Below are 17,956 nucleotides of genomic sequence, written 5' to 3' on the forward strand. Positions count from 1 at the left end.
CTCATTTGTAACTTCGAAAATCAAATTAAGTCGCTTACTGGTAATAAAATTTCGGCATTAATGAGATGTAAATAGCAATTTCTACCTTTATATTTACTAATGTCAATCCATCGCGAATAGTGTTTAGTGCATTTGTGTTTTCAATACTTATATAAATCCACACCATCTTTCCTGTACCTTGTTCTATTTGACAGAGCATTTGAATATGCTTAGCAAATTCAAATTGTAGCAAAACAATGCCAATTATAATGTTACAACATCAAAATTGGTTTTTAGGTGAATCAAGAACGAGAACAAAAACTTTAAGTAAAAGCTCATTTACTTTTATAATTATGTCTGATTCCGATGCAACAGACCTCAACCGATTCAAGGATCTATTCTTATCCAAGAAACATACAGATGTGACAATACATGTCAAAGGAGAGGTATTACACCATGATTCTATCACTTATAAATTTATGTAATAATGCTTCAATCATTTACAGAATAAAACAACTCATATAAAAAGCCACAAGGCTTTACTAGCTTTGTCGTCATTGGTCTTTCAAGATTTATTAATTACTAATCCTGGTTCAGAATTAACAATAGAAGAGCCGGACATCAAAAACTTCCAAATTTTAATCAAGTAGGTTTGTAACATTATGGTTTGCAGGTCACATTTCATTTCTGTCTTTAATCATTTGTTGCAGATTCATTTATACCCATGAAGTAGACTTCTCTAAATTAAAATCAAAAGACGTCATCATCATCATACAACTCGCAATAAAATACGAAGTACATGAGTTGGTTGAGTATTCTGTCGAAGCTGTATTTAAACAAAAACATTTAACTGAATTATGCTGTAAGAAATGTCTTGCTGATTATTTTAATTTTGCATTCAAAGAGAATATTGAAATTATGATAAAACCATGCTTAGAGGTGAGGAAATAATAATAACAAATTAATAAAACTTATGCTTTATTATTATTGTAATAAACAATTTTGCAGATGATTTCCCGAAACACAGCAAGTTTTTGCAAAGATGATGTCTTTTTGTCATTAAGTCCCGAAGCCCTGAAAACTATTGTGGAACAAGATGATTTAAATATATCAGAAATTGATTTGTATTTATCTGTTCTGAGTTGGGCAGAGCATAAGTATTTCGTAGATAATAATGAAGATAAGCCTGTGCTCACAAAAAAACATGACGTACCATTAAGTTTGCAAATGATGGAAAATAAGACATTTCATATTTTAAAAGTTGAACATTCAGATTCATTACAGCTGGAAGACGAAACCGAAAACATGTATTTTAAAGCCCTATCTGAATTAAATAGAGAAACTGAAGCTGACAATGAAAATAAACCTAAAGACTTTTGGATAATGATTAGAAGTATTTTGGACGAAGCAGATGTAATAAAAAATATTAGATTCTTGGCTTTTGATCCTACTGAGTTTGCTTTTATGTTTGCAGAGAGCAAAATATTAACTGTTGATGAGGTAAGTGTAAAAAATCAAAAGCTTTTATTAATGATATAGTTTTTGGTATAGGAAGTTCCAGCAATTTGCTTTAAGGCACGATGCCATGTACCACTAATATTATTTTAATTCCTGGCACATCTCAGCTATTTTTCGGCAATAATATTGTTATGTATCATTTTTCTCACTCATCATGATTACATTATATTCTAATATTGTCTAGGCTCATAAGAAAATTGAAATTAGATTTTTGAGAAATCTTACACTGAACTCCTAAACGATTATTGGGATTTTGATAAATCTTTTTGAAGTTTGTTAAAAAAAGTTTTTAGGATGTATGTGATTATAAAAATATAGTAGTATTATAGAAGTAAATGAAAAAAAAAACTGCAAAAAATGACATGTCATTGAAAATAGTTTGATAAGCGAGAAATGTCATCTATCAGAAATTTCATTTCACTTATGAGCCTAGAATGTAATCATAATTATGAATGAGAAAAATGATATATGACATTATTATTGCTGAAAAGCAGTTGAGATGTGCTAGAAATTAAAATACTAGTGGTGTATGGCATCGTGCTTTAAGGCAAATTGCTGGAACTTTCAGTACCAAAAATTAAGTTTAAAAAAAAAGATTAAATATGTTCTAAACTTTGAAAAAATTAGATTTTTGAGAAATTATAAATATTGAAAAAAAAACTTTTTTGGAAAAAAACTTTTGGAAAAAAAATTTTTTTAGTTTGAAATATTTTGGAAATTTTGAACTTTTTTTCAAAGCAATCGCACTGCTTTGCGTCTAACGTACAAACGATGTTACGAAACCCATAGAAATGTAAAAAAAAATTGATACACATTATCAAAATCCCCATAAAATATCTGATAATTTGATGTGCATATGTCCAATGATCATTTTTGACCTCAAAATGGCATTTTTTTTACTAAATCTCCGAAACCGCTAGACCTGCCTTTCCAAAAATTTAATCAGTTCATCTTGTCAATACAAGTAAAATGTTTTCTAAATTATTTAAATCAGACGCTTCGTTATCTCAAAAACTGAAGTATCATTTTTGTCACTTCTTGCCTCGTATCTCCGAAACGGCTAGACCTGCCTTTGTCAAAAACTAATCAGCACGTTTCCTTATCAGTAAGAATCGAATGTTTTCTTAATTACCCAAATCGGTTGAGTCGTGTTCGCGAAATCGTCGACGAAAATTTGTATCCGCACACTCACTTTCGCACACATACACACATCAATTTCTTCTAAGGCATGCGAAAACGTTCAGAACCATCTAAAACGTAAGGATATATACAAAAAATCATTTTTGATTTTTTTGCGATTACTATAACTTACCCTACAGGAAGTTAATAAGATACAGTAAATGTTGGCAGATGAAATTATATAATTCAGTTAGACATATCAATTTCTTAAACTTATGCATGTCGTATTTTGCCTTACTTTACTAAATTATTCCACAATATAAAAAATAAATTTACTTATTCAAAAAATTATTTAGAAGTTTTATTGTGCCAAAAATTATTTTGCTTGGCATTGGATATGAAATATTAAGTTAGTTGATCGTAGATTGAATAGTGCACATATGAACGGGATTTGGCAAATTAATTCACTGAAAATATGAAATTAAGTAATAGTATATATTAAATTATTACTAAGAAAAATGTAAATTAGATAATATAATTACTAAAAACCAGTTAAAATATGGTACCAGATTACACAATTTGTGTGTATTGGCAACATCATTGGAGAAATTATTTTGAGTGAAAAAATCCAAGTAATATTGTACTTTCACCGCGGATACTATATATTATTTTTTTCTGAATTTATTATATCGTTTAAAAGACTTCAATTTCTAGTATAGTGTGAGAATTGAGACTCATCTTTTTATTTAAAGCAGTTCTACATTTAACATCACTTATATTGGTGTATATGCATTTTAGTGTGAAGAGTAATTTAAAAACCAATAATTATCATTTTTAGTTAACCGGTAAATATTTGTATAGGGTATTAAAAAATTGTAGATGTGGGTCTGTTGGATCATCTAGTATAAATTATATATTTCAAATATAATTTCTCTTTAGCTTTCAGATATTTTCTTGAATCACAATTCAACATCTCTACAACCACTTTCATCAGGGTTGAGCAATAACAGAACACCTCGCCAAGCTCAAAATAATAATCCCAAACTTTGTGTTCATGCAATTGTTATGTTCGATTTTGTGTCGACCCACAAATTCTTTGAAACTCAATTGCCATTTCCATATCCAGTGGTAGAAACATTTCGTATTGTATCTGAACAACCAATAATGCTAATGGCCATATTTCTAAAAGGGAAAGAAAGATCAAGCACAAGTAAAAATAAGTATGATGACTGTTTACATGTTGATTTTTACAAGAAAACACCAGATTTAAAGGACCGTCAGTTATTTGCAACAGCACACTTTCATGGAAGGCGTAATTATGAAGAGGCTTTGACAATGACAATCGAATATGATTTTTGTGCAAGTGTTAATCCTCTTTTGCATCGTGGTAGTGAAATTGAAATTGAAATAATTGGTTTGAGTGTAGGTGCTTATGTTTGTGGGTTAACAAGGTCATTGTTAAGTGATGCGAATCCTTTTATTGTCCCTAAAGAAGAAATTCAGAAACAATTGACTGTCGGATTTGGGTTCTGCTTCAACATGGAAAAATTGAATAAATAGATACAAGAAGAGGTTGAATGTTGTTTTTTCCTATGTATACTACCTAATTGTAAGTATAGCATACAAATGTTTTTCAAATGCTTCTGAACTTTTATGTAATAAAATATTTGTGTTAAAATATTTCAATGCTATAGCAATAGATATGAGTGAATTTGCTGTAACATATCTAATAAAAGTATATCCCTGTATATATGTTAAGACTTTATAATTGTTTATTTATTGAAAAAAAACAAGCTTGTAATAAAATTTATGGCCGCACAACAGACCAATGTTATGGCAAGGCTATGTTATCAAAAACTTTCCATACTAAATATTGACAAAAGTATGCGGTAGCTGTGCAGTCAGGCGCATTTCTCAGGTTGTCAGGTAGAAAACATAATTTAGAAACCGTACAAATGTGAAAAAAACGATCTTAGATAACAGGGTCTTTCTGACTCAGCTTCATAACATACGAGTGACGTTGCAGTTTATGTGCGAAACGCCTGAATTCACAGCAAATGCATGACATTTTGACAATATTCAGTATGATTATTGTAGCAAAATGTATGCAAGTGGGAGCGTAACATGGCCTTCCATAACATTGGTCTGTTATGCTGCAAAATCGGTCCATTAGATAGAAATCTAACCTAGAAAACGCACAAATGTCAAAATAACGATCTTAGACTACAGGGTCTTTCTGGCCCAGCTTCATAACATACGAGTGACGTTGCAGTTTATGTGTAAAACGCCTTAATGCACAGCAAATACATGACATTTTGACAATATTCAGTATGATTATTGTAGGATAATGTATGCAAGTTGGAGCGTAACATGACCCTAGACAATATACTAATACATGAACATGACCTTACCATAACATCGGTCTGTTATGCTGCAAAATCCGGTCCATTAGATAGATACCTAACCTAGAAAACGCACAAATATCGAAAAAACGATCTTAGACTATAGGATCTTTCTGGCCCAGCTTTATAACATACGAGTAACGTTGCAGTTTATGTGTAAAACGCCTGAATGCACAGCAAATACATGACATTTTGACAGTATTTAGTATCATTTACAGGCATATTGTGAGCAAGTTGGAGCGTAACATGACCTTGCCATAACATTTTTCTGATATGGTGCTGAATCGGCCCATTAGGTTGCAAACCTAACCTAAACAACAGCGTCTTTCTGACCCAGCTTCATAACATACGAGTGGCATTGCAGTTTATGTGTGAAGCGCCTGAATGCACAGCAAACGCATGACATTTTGACAGTATTCTGTATGATTCAGTTAGCATAATGTATGGAAGTTGGAGTGTAACATTGTCTTGTCATAACATTTTTCTGTTATGTGGCAGAATCGGTCCGTTAATAGTTATAACAAGTTAAAGACTATATTATTAACTTCCCGAAGGAGAAGAAAAAATCCGATTCGCTAATTTTATGTTTTCTCGACTGTTCAAGCCATTCTGAATCAAATGAAACCAAAATTGGAAAAAGTATGTGTGTGTACGTGTGTGTGCGTGTATGTGAACAGATATTTTGCCGTAAATCGATGTTTTCTCAAAAACGACCGGACCGAATTCAAGAATTTAAAAGCCATTCGATGTATCGCGATGAAGACTAGCGTTTATCAATTTTGCGCGACGATCGGCCTAGCCGTTTCTCTGTAAATAGCAAAATTGTGAAAAAAATTTCGTCCACGTTTCAGCCCGCAATTCTGAATCGATTTTGAAAATTCAAAAACCGTTCGAAAAATATTGGTTAGGAATCGACCTGATTAGTTTTTGGTAAAGATCGGCCGGGCAGTTTTCTTGTAATAAAGTGTTAAAAAAAATTTCGACGATTTTCATGAATATTTTTTTTTGATAGATATCATAGTCTTCTTGATCATACTAAAATATTACGGTCTTACGACAAGTCGTTTAATTTTAAAAATTCTTCAAAGTTTGCAAAAATTAGTATCGTTTTTTGGCATTTGTCAAAATTAGACTTTTCATCAAAGTTTGTTCAAAAACGCCTGAACCGATTTCAGAAATTTAAAAGCCATTTGATGTATCTTAATGAGGCCATTGTGTGTCAGTTTTGTGCGATGATCTGCCAAGCCGTTTCTTTGTAATTTGAAAAAAAAGTTTTAAACTTTTCGTCCATATTTAAGCTCATGCTACCGAATCGATTCTGAAAAATGAGAAACTGTTCGGAAGACATTAGTTGGGAATGATACTGATTAGTTTTAGATGAAAATCTACCGAGCGGTTTTCTTGTAATTAACTGTTGAAAAAAAATTTCAGCCGATTTTTATGGAACTTTTTTTGATAAGACCATGATATAAATGAGTTGTTTTTTGGACGTTTGTTAAAATTGATATTAGACTATTTGCTTGGTACAACGACAGAGTGATCGTTTATTTTCAATGATGTGTTATAAATCCACTCGAAATACTTTTATTCACTCATAAATTAATTTATACTTCATTGATTAAGTCGATTATTTACACATATCGAGAAGTTCAAGCAACTTGCCTCAAGGCAAAATACCAATACCAACTAGTTTGTGGGTTTGTTCAACAATAAACATACATTTCATTATTGTTACTTTTTATGTATACAATTCTATAAATTATATTTATCTTCATGCAGACATCTATTTATTATTTTTATATTAAACTATAAACTAGTACTGTTAATGTTAAGAGCTATAGATAGGTAAAGACCTTGACAAGAGCCTGAAATAATATCTATTATTATTGATTACGGCTTGCTTATGAATAAATAAATAAATAAATAAATAAATAAACATAAAGATGTTAAGAGCTTTAGGGGGCGTCCACTAATCACGTGATGTTTTTAGGGGGAGGGGGTGGTTAACAAAAATCACGAAATATCACGTGGGGGTGAATATCACTTCGTATCACCAAGGGGGTGGTCCAAAATTCCTTAAAAAATCGATCACGTGATTAATGGACGCCACCTTAGGTACATCTTTTCTTTGAGTACGTAATATAACATTTCGACTTTCACTGTTTCATCAATTTTTATATTTTCTAGGTCTTTAATAAAAAGAGGATCTGGCCTAGTGGCACAGGATATTGAATATAGAGTTATTAATTCATTAATTTGAAAAATAACATCTATTTTTTTGGAGGCTTACTGAACTGTAAAAAGCATTCAATTCTCATTGATAGGGGATCGCGATTAGTTTTCTGCAAAGGCAGGTCCAGCCGTTTTAGAGATACGGAGCAATAAATAGGTAAATTTACATTTGTTTATGTATGGGTAAATCTCAGTTCTTATAGGTTTATACTTGTTTCTCTATGTGGGTAAGGTACACATGATTATTTACATGTATCAGGAAGATTTTGTATATTGTCTTGAGGAAATATGCAATTTACAACTAGTTTCTTTTCGTTTTCAAAGAAATTTTGTCTTACAAGGTAACCATCAGGTAAACATAAATAAATAATAATATAAAACAATATAAAATAAAAACTTCAAGGCTTACAGTTTGCTGGATGATATTTTTATTATAAAAAAATGAAAAACATAAAAATATATTGCAGTGCACACTTTTTAAAGTGTAAAAGCACACTTTAAAAATGCTTTTGTTAGCAACTTTCCTGAATCCTTGTATTTCTTTCTACAACTAAAGCTAACTAACTAAACCAACGCGTGTTTCATGGAATGTTTTTTAAATTTTTGAGATCGGGTGTGTCCATTTTAAAAAAAAAACGTCGCATGAATGTTAAATTTTGTTTAACACAGACATACGGGTCCCTAATTTTGGTCTCAAAACGCCGACAAAATATAAAATTATCAAATCGGATTTTGTGGCAAAAAAGAGATAAGTTTCTGTTTATTAACTTTGCGTGGAGTAAGTTGTTGTAATCGTCCAAAAATCGAAATTGAAAATTTTTGAATTTTTTCACGTTTTGAGGGTTTCTGAACATTTTGGCATACCTCAGAAAAAATGGACGCGTGTGTGTGTTAATGTGTGGAGACAATTTTTTGTCCACGTTTTCGGACGCACGGATCAACCGATTTGAATGATTAAAAAAGCTTTCGATTTCTATTAATAGGGAGATGTGCTGATACGAAACAAAGAATGCAGAAATCGAGTTTTTGGGAGAACGGAGCATCCGATTTGAATGATCTAAAAAACATTCAATTCGTAATGACGGGTAGAAGTGGTGATTAGTTTTTGGCAAAGGCAGTCCAGTCGTTTTGGAGATACCGAGTTAAATGTGCAAATAAATGCAGTTTTTGAGATAACTGAACATCCAATTTGAATGATTCATACAAGTTTCTGCTTGTGTTAACAAAACAATTAGTTTTGATTTTTTTTTCTATATTTCAAAATCAATTTTTTTTTCAAAAAAATTTGTTTTTGTATATCGAATAGTTCGGATTTTAATTTGAATTCTAGCTAAAGGTCTAAAGCTCTCTTATATACTTTGAATGAATAATTTTAACTTTGCAACTCAGTTTATATAATTCTTACAAATATTCGACAATGTCCTTTATTTTAAATCTGATTGATTAAGTTTTGTTTATTTACTTTTCTGTAAATATATTTTAGTACGGTACGGGAAGTTTCAGTAATTTGCTAAACGCACGATGCCGTACAGCGTACACCCACATATACCTATAGGTAAATAAGCTTACACCACTAGTTTATCTTTTATCCAGGCGGTATTGAGTCCGACATACCCAGACAAAAGACCAGTTTGGAATGCATTGGCATAAATGCATTTCCTTCGCTATACAAAAAAACATATATATATAGTATATCTATGGATCGTAAAAAGTAGAGTCTATGGACTGAAATTACTTTTTGAAAAAATTCGTGTGTGATCATCTTTATATAAAGTTTGTGTCTCTCTGCGCCCTCATTTGAATATGTCAACGTGACAGTTGTGACATTTTACATTGCGTCAAATTTATTTGTAAAAATAAAATTGAGCAATGCCACGCATTAAACTTCGATCAACTTTATAATATTTATGTAACTAAATTAATTAATTATTAGAAAATACAAAAAACAAGCAATGGTGACGTAGTTATTATAATTAAATTAGAAAGATATAACAAAGGCTAGTGTGTGATTGGTTTCGTGTATTGGATTTGTTGAAATTAAATTATTTCTATTAAAATGACGGGGACTACACCAGGAGAGACTGTTACCGAAGGCCACACAGTGTATTCAAAAGTTGCAAGTGCTCTATTTTACGGTTTTGCATCTTTTATGATCACTGTAGTCAATAAAACGATTCTAACCTCTCATCATTTTCCATCGTTCCAAGTTTTAGGACTAGGACAGATGATGGCTACGATTATTTTATTGTTCTGCGCCAAGAATTTGTCAATAGTCAAGTTCCCTGATTTTGAAAAGTCCACGTTCAGGAAGATCTTCCCATTACCTTTTATTTATCTAGGTAACATGGCCTTCGGTCTTGGAGGCACACAGTTTCTGAGCTTGCCCATGTTTACGGCTTTAAGAAGATTCTCAATACTTTTCACAATGATTTTGGAGCTTAAGATCTTGAAGATATATCCTAATAAAGGTGTGCAGATCAGTGTGTATGCTATGGTCTTCGGAGCCCTGTTAGCAGCCAGTAGTGACTTATCATTCAGCTACATCGGTTATTCGTACGTTATGCTGAATAATATATTCACTGCTGCCAATGGAGTGTATATGAAGAAGAAGTTAGATGCTAAAGACTTAGGAAAGTATGGCTTAATGTTTTATAATGCTTTATTCATGCTTGGACCGTCCGTAGCCTTAGCATATTGCACTGGAGATATCGATAAGTCTTTGCAATATGAACATTGGGACGATATGTTTTTCTTAGTACAATTTTTATTATCCTGCGTTATGGGTTTTGTTTTAACCTACAGCACTATTTTATGTACTCATTACAACAGTGCGTTGACTACGACAATTATTGGCTGTTTGAAAAACATTTGTGTCACTTATTTGGGTATGATAATAGGTGGTGACTATGTTTTTTCGTTTGTGAACTTTCTAGGAATCAATGTGAGTGTTCTTGGGAGTCTTTTATATACTTATGTTACATTTAGAAGAAAAGAACCTGTTGCAAAACAACAAGCAAAGATTGAATCAGTTTGAGAGGAAATTTTTGTACAGATCTGTAATATTTTTTACCAAAACAAGTTTTTGAAAATTTAAACATATTGTCTGTGAGTATTTAGGATTTTACTAAAACAAAAACGAGAATGTCTATGAAATATAAAATATATAATAATGATAAATTGAATCGGCAACCTATATTTATTAATAAATTCGTTTATCTATATAATTTTTGTGGACATTCTCGTCAGCATGAAAAAATAGCGAACTGAACTCTATTAACACTTGTAAATAATAAAACATGCAAACATTTTGAGAAAAAACTCAATTTGTTTGCAAATTGGCCAAAAACTTGAGAAATTTGCTAAATTATAAAATAATTATGCATTTAGATAGATTATTATATAATTCACTCCTACCACTCGGCTGTCCCTCTGAGAGGACTACGTAACTGGGAGTTTGTGTGCCTTTTCTGAGGTACTCGGAAGTTTTTTTTACACAATGACTTAGTTTGTACTGACTAGATCAGGGATGAGCAACACGCGGCTCGCGGGCTTTTTAAGGCATTTTGAATATCTTTCTGCGGCCAGCCAAGTAGAATTTTATTTATTTCATCAACTTTCATCCATCAATCAATTTTTTATAATGTATTAATTTGTTGTTGCAGTAATTTATGAAATATTTTTTTTTTTCATTTAGTATTTTTATATTTAATGTTTATTTGTATATATCAACGGCGCCGCCGCCGCTCAGCGACAGTATTGTTAGTGTTTGTATTTTTGTTCAGTTTACATAATATGATATGAAGAAATGATTTTGTTATTGCATATATATAATAATTTAAACTTTATCGATTTTTGACATTATAAATGGACACGTGAGGAACTCTTTTTTCAATATTCATAGGACATATTATTGTTATATGTTTATGTTAAAAATTATTATTAAGTACAGCCTGCTATTTAATTTAAAAAATTCAATAAGACCCGTGAGTTATAAAGGTTGCTCATTCTTAGAGAATTTATTCAGTGATAAGACAGTAATATTCTCTTTACAAAATTTGTTATTAGTTATTTTCATAGTATTTTTTTTACTCTTTTTATTATTAATCTTTTGTTCTACAGTAAAATGACCAAGCTTAAAATGAAACTTTTATCAAAAAAGACAGAGACCATAGACCTTACACTACATGGACTGCTAGTCGAGCGCAAAATAAGTGTCAAAAGATTGAAGGGGACTGTGACGTCACTGAATGAACGGGCGTTGCCGACAATCGTGGAAGACTCCCGATTGATTAAATGTTATATGTCATGTGCTTAACCTAAAATTAAACGTCTATGCATAGACCTTATAACATTTTCTTATCAATGCCTTATAATTAGGCTTGCACCGAATATTCGGTTACTATTCGGTATTCGGCATATTCGGCACCTTTTTTGATATCGGCCGAATAGTAACCGACTATTCGGCCGAATACCGAATAGTTAAAATCAAAGAAACCGCCGCCGCCGCCCAGCGAAAATATTGTGTGTGTTTCATATTTTATATATATATAATAAAGAGTTTGCGATGGATCTGCATATTTGGAAGTCTATAATTTACATAATATGATATGAAGAAATGAAATACAATCGTTATTGTATTTTGTATATTTAATAATTGACTATTGTGATTATAAATAAACACGTTAAGAACTCTTTTTTCAATATTCAAAGGACACGTTATTGTTATATGTTTATGTTATTTGTCAAAAATCATTCAACGATTACAAGCCCGTGTTATGTCTAAATTCAATAAAGTCATTCATTATATTCAATCTAAGCATTTCTAAATAAAGAGATATCATAAGCTTTTTATCGCAAAACATGCGAACAATATTTTTGGTCCTTATTTTCCAAATAAGAAAGAGTAACTAGTCGTTGCAAGCCTGGGCATAAAAATTCAATATACATGTAGTACGTTAGTAATATAACAACTGCAAATAGTAATTACTTTACGAACGAGTTTAGGCGAATATTCGGTATTGGGTTTCTGAAGCATGCCGAATATTCGATATTCGGCATTTTGCCGAATATACTATTCATTGCAAGCCTACTTATAATATATAAACCGATTTTAACAGGTGAATTCGATTTTATGTACATTTATTTCACAGAGGAAATATTAATAATATATTTTCTTACAAAATTATCAGTCCACAATTCCCAATATATTATTGAAACAATATTATCACAAATAATATTTGAATCAAATTAACTATTATGAAAAATATTATTATATATTATTTATATCATCTCTTATAAAATTATCAGTTTACACAATCGCAATTATTATTACATTATTAAAATAAAACACATGACATATGACATTTAATCAATCTGGAGTGTTCCACGATTGTCGGCAACGCTCGTTCACTAAGTGACGACACAGTCTCCTTCTACCTATTGATACCTTATAAAATGAAAAACATATGGGGACTAGCAGTCCATGTAGTGTAAGGTCGATGACAGAGATACATAAAAACGATCTGTTACAACTTTCTGTAAAATGTTAAAAAAACTGTCACTGTGCTAATTAATTATAACGACATTGGTTTCAACCCTTATGAAAATTGCTATAAACTTTAACATTCTGCCGAAAATAAATTTAGATATTATTGTAAATGTATGTTCTTCATAGTCCACAAATTCATTTAAAACTAATTGCCTAACATACACCATAATATCAAGTTTACAGAAGGCACGTTTTTGTCAGAATGCGGCACCGAGTTCCTAGTAAATTATTTTTGAATCAGTGCCGAGTGGTGAGGACTAATCTTACAAGAAAAACTTTGAATTTACTCGTCTGTGATGGGGATAGAGTTAATAATAAAAATTATAGTGTTTTCTGTCATTGTGTTGTAATGATCTAGTGGTTAAGTGATCGGTCCATAGACAGTATAATACATGAAGTATAAGTTTTTTATAATGTGTTAATTTGTTGTTGCAGTATTTTTTTTTAATTTAGTATTTTATTATAATTATGTATTATAATGTTTATTATGGCGCCGCCGCCGCTCAGCGATAGTATTGTTGGTGCTTGTATTTGGAAGTGTTCAGAGTACATAATATGATATGAAGAAATGATTACGTTATTATATATATTATATATATATATATATATATATATATATATATATATAATAATTTAATCTTTATCGACTTTTGACATTATAAATGGACACGTGAAGAACTCTTTTTTCAATATTCAAAGGACATGTTATTGTTATATATTTATGTTAAGACTCATTCAACTGTTACAAGCATGTGCTTACAAGCTTGGCTATTTTAGTTTTCTGGCCTGGATAGCATGCTAGATTTTATCGCGTTAGATTTTATGACAGTTTTTCAAGCCGTTCAAATCATACTTGCTTGCTCTGAGCCAGATTTGTATTAGCTTGCTAGACTTTTAAATGTGATGAACCACATGCCAAAATACTGCTATTCTATTGGTTCGAGCGAACGAATTCATCCACAAAAATAGCGTTCAAAGTCCAAATCACACGAAGCTTGTTTCGTTGATTTTTTGGTCTGCTGGCGAGTTAGAATCTGGTTATGGAAAAGTTAGAAGTGCGCTATTTTTGAAGATGAATTTGTTGGTTTGAACCAATAGGGAGGCAGTATTTGGTCATGTAGTTTATAATATTTAATAAACTAGCAAGCTGAAATAAATCTTACTCAAAAATCTAAACAACTCACATAAAAATTAAGCATGCTGTGAGCCAGCCCAGAAAACAAATGTCGTGCGATTCGAGTTTTATTCATAGGTCTATAATCCATCCACAAAAATAGCGCAAGTTCTAATATCAAAATCTCGCTTGCTAGAAACAAATGGAGATTGATACGATGTCATTTTGCCAACTTGATAACCAGCATGCCATCTTACTCACCAAACAAAGCAAGTGCTGTGTGAACGGGCCTTAAGGTCTATGGATCGGTCTCCTCTCCTAATTTCAATATATTTTATGCTAGTAATTGTTTTTTACAATCATGCTAGTGTTTAAACAGTTGGTTAAAACAGTGTTTAAACTCGGTATAATTAATTTTTAAATATAATAAAATTAGAAGCCCATCGCCCTAACCACTAGATCATCCCAACCATAGATAAAAGAAGCATAAATAGATCACAAACACCGCTGCTTTTTTATTACCTCAAATTTTATATCGTTTCCACACTCCATAGGGGCGCCACTAACTGTAGCACGTAAATTTACCCATAGGTTTAATTCCAGATAAGATTTATGTAAATATACTAGATGACCCGACAGACGTTGTCCTGTACCCACGTCTACAATTCAAAAGTTCCAAATTTTTTAATATATGCAATTTTGGACTTATTACGTTATTTTTTAAACTAAATTATATAATTTCATCTTTCAAAAATTTACTGTTGACTCAAAATACATTATTTTAATTTCTGGCACATCTCAACTGCTTTTCGGCAATAATAATGTAGACATTACATTTTTCGTGTATATTATACTCTAATATTATCTAGGCTCATAATTTCAGTTAAATTCAAATTTCAAAAGAATTGATATTTCTAGCAGATTACAGTTCAAATGTTTTCAATGTCAAACAATGATAAGTGTTTTTTGTAATTTTTGCCATTTATTTGGCTAACTCTAAAAAAGAATTATCAAAATCCGAATAACCGTTTAGGAGAAGTATCAAATCATACACCAGTACAGAAGAATTTTATATATAAGATAATATAGAAAATATAAACCTAAGTAATTTGAAAACAAGTTATACGCGTATACAATACATTTTTAAGCATTTGTATTATTGTAACAAAATCAGTTCTTTAAAAAGAGTCACCACTCTTTATGCACAGTAGACCTCTCTATTGAGTGCGGAAAATACTAAAACAGGGTAAGCACATTTGTTATGTGTTATACATAACGACTGAAAACACTATAATTTTCTAATCAAAACACTTCCCATAGGCCTATAATAATTTAAAATGGAATTCTGTCTCACTATCGAGTCTATCACTAAGTTTCATCAACATCCCAGATGAGTAAATTTGTGTGGAGTTTTCTTGTAAAAAATATATAAATATATAAAATATTTAAAGCTATTATTTGTATTATAGTACAAACAGGGCCATACATAGTTCCCTTTCTTTTTTTTTCAAAATAATTTTAAAAATTGTTATAAATTATAACAATTGTAAAGCCAAACTATTTGTATATAATTCTTATCGTTGTTAGTCCAGTTATTATGGTAAGTTCACCTCGGAATTCGAGATACCCAGCTGTAAGTCTGTAAATACTTGTATATTGACACCCTAAAGTTGTCACAAAACCTACATATGGTAGGGTGTCAATACAATATGTAGTTACATATAGTAGGGTGTCAATACCATATGTAGGTTTTGAGACAACTTTAGGGTGTCAATATTCAAGTATTTACAGACACACAGCTGGGTATCTTGAATTCCGAGATTCTTACCGAATTTAAGCTTAAATGGCTGGACTATGTAGTTTATTCCATTTTAAGTATAATTGGCATTATAAATTTCGATTTGTATTATTCTTACCAAATTTAAACTTTAAGTTATAGATGTAATTTTAGATTTGTTAATTTGAAATGTTGTGATTATTTTAAAATCCTGCATAAAAACCAAATATAGGTGTAATTTGTGTTAGGCGCCATAATTTTATTGTGATTTTAAATAATCGATTAACTATAGATATTCCTAATTATATATACATATATATTAGAGCGGATCGATTTGTATGGGTCAAAAAATGTCGCTTAGGCACATATGATTTTCGGATACTACAGACCAAACTAGGCACTCTAAATGGGTCAAAACGGTGTTTTTCGAATTTGACCCCAATCTTTGGGTCAATGCCCGGAACATCTGAATTCATTTTAGAGGTATTACAAAATTAGTGGGGGTCGGTCATACATTTGGACGCGATTGGGGCACTCTAAATGGGTCAAAACGGTGTTTTTCGAAATTTGACCCCAATCTTTGGGTCAATGCCCGGGACATCTGAATTCATTTTAGAGGTATGGTTTCTTCAGCAAAGTATCTTATTTTGATTTCTAGTATCATAAAATCGTATGTGCCTAAGCGTCTATTTTTGACCCATACAAATCGACCCGCTCTAATATATTATTATATTATGTTCTTTAAGTAGTTTATTGTTACATTTTCCTGATTTTAATATATTCATACTCTATATGTTTACCTGAATAAAAAATGTTATCTCGAATTCTTCTCGCTATCGTTTAATTTCATTTATCCATTTCCTTGATATTATTAACTTCCCGATGTTTGTTTTTATCAAAATATCCGATTCGCTCATTTTATTTTTTCTTCAAATTCTTCAAGCCATTCTGAATCGAATGAGACCAAATTTGGAAAAAGTATGTGTATATTTTGTAAGCTGAAACGTGCACATTTTGGCTAATTACAAAAAAACCGCTCGGCCGATCGTCGCACAAAACTGACAATCGAGATACATCGAATGGCTTTTAAATGCTTGAAATCGGTTCAGGCGTTTCTGAAAAAACGTCGATGAAGTGTCTAATTTTGAAAAACGCCAAAAAACGTCACTAATTTTAGCAACTTTCGACGAGTTTTCAAAATTAAACGACTTGTTGCAGAGTCATAATATTTCAGTATGATCTAGAAGACCATGATATCTGGCGTCAAAAATCGCCGAAAAAAATAATTTTCAACAGTTAATTACAAGAACTTGTGCCAGCGAATCTTTACCAAAAACTTAATCGGGTCGGTTCTCAACCAATACCTTTCGAACAGTTTTTGAGTTTTCAAAATCGATTCAGAATTGCGAGCTAAAACGTAGACGTTTTTTTCAGTTTTTTGCTATTTACGAGGAAACGGCTTGGCTGATCGTCGCGCAAAATTGTTATGCGCTAGTCCTCGTCGAGATACATCGAATGGCTTTTAAATTTGTGAAATAGGTGCAGTCGTTTTTGAGAAAACGTCGATTTACGGCAAAAAATCTCTTGATGCACACGCACACACACATACATACACACACAATTATAACATGGAGTATAACAAGTTAAAAATTAGACCATTATAGATCCTCCCCCCACGAAGTAATGCCTAACAGTGGTTTCCGTGGGGACCAGAGGCAAGGACAAAATGGAGGTTGGGCAATGGACAAAAAAAAACACACACACAAACTTTTTCCAAATTTGGTCTCATTCGATTCAGAATGGCTTGAAACGTCGAGGAAACATAAAACTAGCTAATCGGATTTTTTTATGAAAACATAAACTTCTCCTTCGGTAAGTTAATAAGACAAAATATAAATTATGTACAACCAATTTCTAAAATAATAATAAACTAAAAATGCATGTGTAAAAAAACGCGCCGTAGAATCATTACGAAGTATAGATAGGACTAAATTAGAGCAACGTGTTTCGTTTCAAATCCGCCAGAGGACAGTTTGCTCGTTACCTTTTTTTTATTTATTTTAATAACTTTTTACAACTGTCCCGACACGGACAACAAGTTTGCAAAATACAAATCTTCCTGTCATTAATTATAAAAAAGGCTCGTTATTACCTATTGAAAATCTACTCTTATTTATTTATAAATAAGAAAAATTATACTTATTTATTTATCTATGGCCAAAATCTACCACGTGTTTGCAAAATTATATAGTCCATGATTCTTCCCC

At 31.4% G+C, this 17,956-nt stretch overlaps 2 protein-coding genes across 4 annotated transcripts; both read left to right on the forward strand.

Annotated features, from left to right (window-relative positions):
- On the forward strand, positions 1–7,391 carry LOC113363452. Of its 3 annotated transcripts, XM_026605954.1 has the most exons (7): positions 1–67; positions 277–425; positions 486–625; positions 690–918; positions 988–1,479; positions 3,556–4,225; positions 7,206–7,391. In XM_026605954.1, the coding sequence occupies exons 1-6, from the start codon at positions 61–63 to the stop codon at positions 4,174–4,176; spliced, it is 1,638 nt and encodes a 545-aa protein (XP_026461739.1). In that variant the 5' UTR covers positions 1–60; the 3' UTR covers positions 4,177–4,225; positions 7,206–7,391. The 3 variants fall into 3 exon arrangements, with proteins under 3 accessions (XP_026461739.1, XP_026461737.1, XP_026461738.1); XM_026605952.1 differs by having other exon boundaries at positions 31–425; XM_026605953.1 differs by lacking the exon at positions 7,206–7,391 and having other exon boundaries at positions 31–425; positions 3,556–4,262.
- A 1,745-nt stretch (positions 7,392–9,136) lies between these two features.
- On the forward strand, positions 9,137–11,753 carry LOC113363231 (UDP-sugar transporter UST74c-like). The gene has a single exon (XM_026605718.1). The coding sequence runs from the start codon at positions 9,307–9,309 to the stop codon at positions 10,282–10,284; it is 978 nt and encodes a 325-aa protein (XP_026461503.1). The 5' UTR covers positions 9,137–9,306; the 3' UTR covers positions 10,285–11,753.
- The last annotated feature ends 6,203 nt before the right edge of the window (positions 11,754–17,956 follow it).

Source organism: Ctenocephalides felis, unplaced genomic scaffold, assembly GCF_003426905.1.
Source record: "Ctenocephalides felis isolate EL2017-DRISC unplaced genomic scaffold, ASM342690v1 CF-g0.4_SCAFFOLD_00845, whole genome shotgun sequence".
NCBI lineage: Eukaryota > Metazoa > Arthropoda > Insecta > Siphonaptera > Pulicidae > Ctenocephalides > Ctenocephalides felis.

Coding starts and splice junctions, on each gene's coding strand:
- LOC113363231 (XM_026605718.1), top strand. CDS start 9,307: ATGACGGGGACTACACCAGGAGAGACTGTTACCGAAGGCCACACAGTG.
- LOC113363452 (XM_026605952.1), top strand. CDS start 237: ATGCCAATTATAATGTTACAACATCAAAATTGGTTTTTAGGTGAATCA. Junction 426..485: donor CAATACATGTCAAAGGAGAG/GTATTACACCAT, acceptor AATCATTTACAG/AATAAAACAACTCATATAAA. Junction 626..689: donor AACTTCCAAATTTTAATCAA/GTAGGTTTGTAA, acceptor CATTTGTTGCAG/ATTCATTTATACCCATGAAG.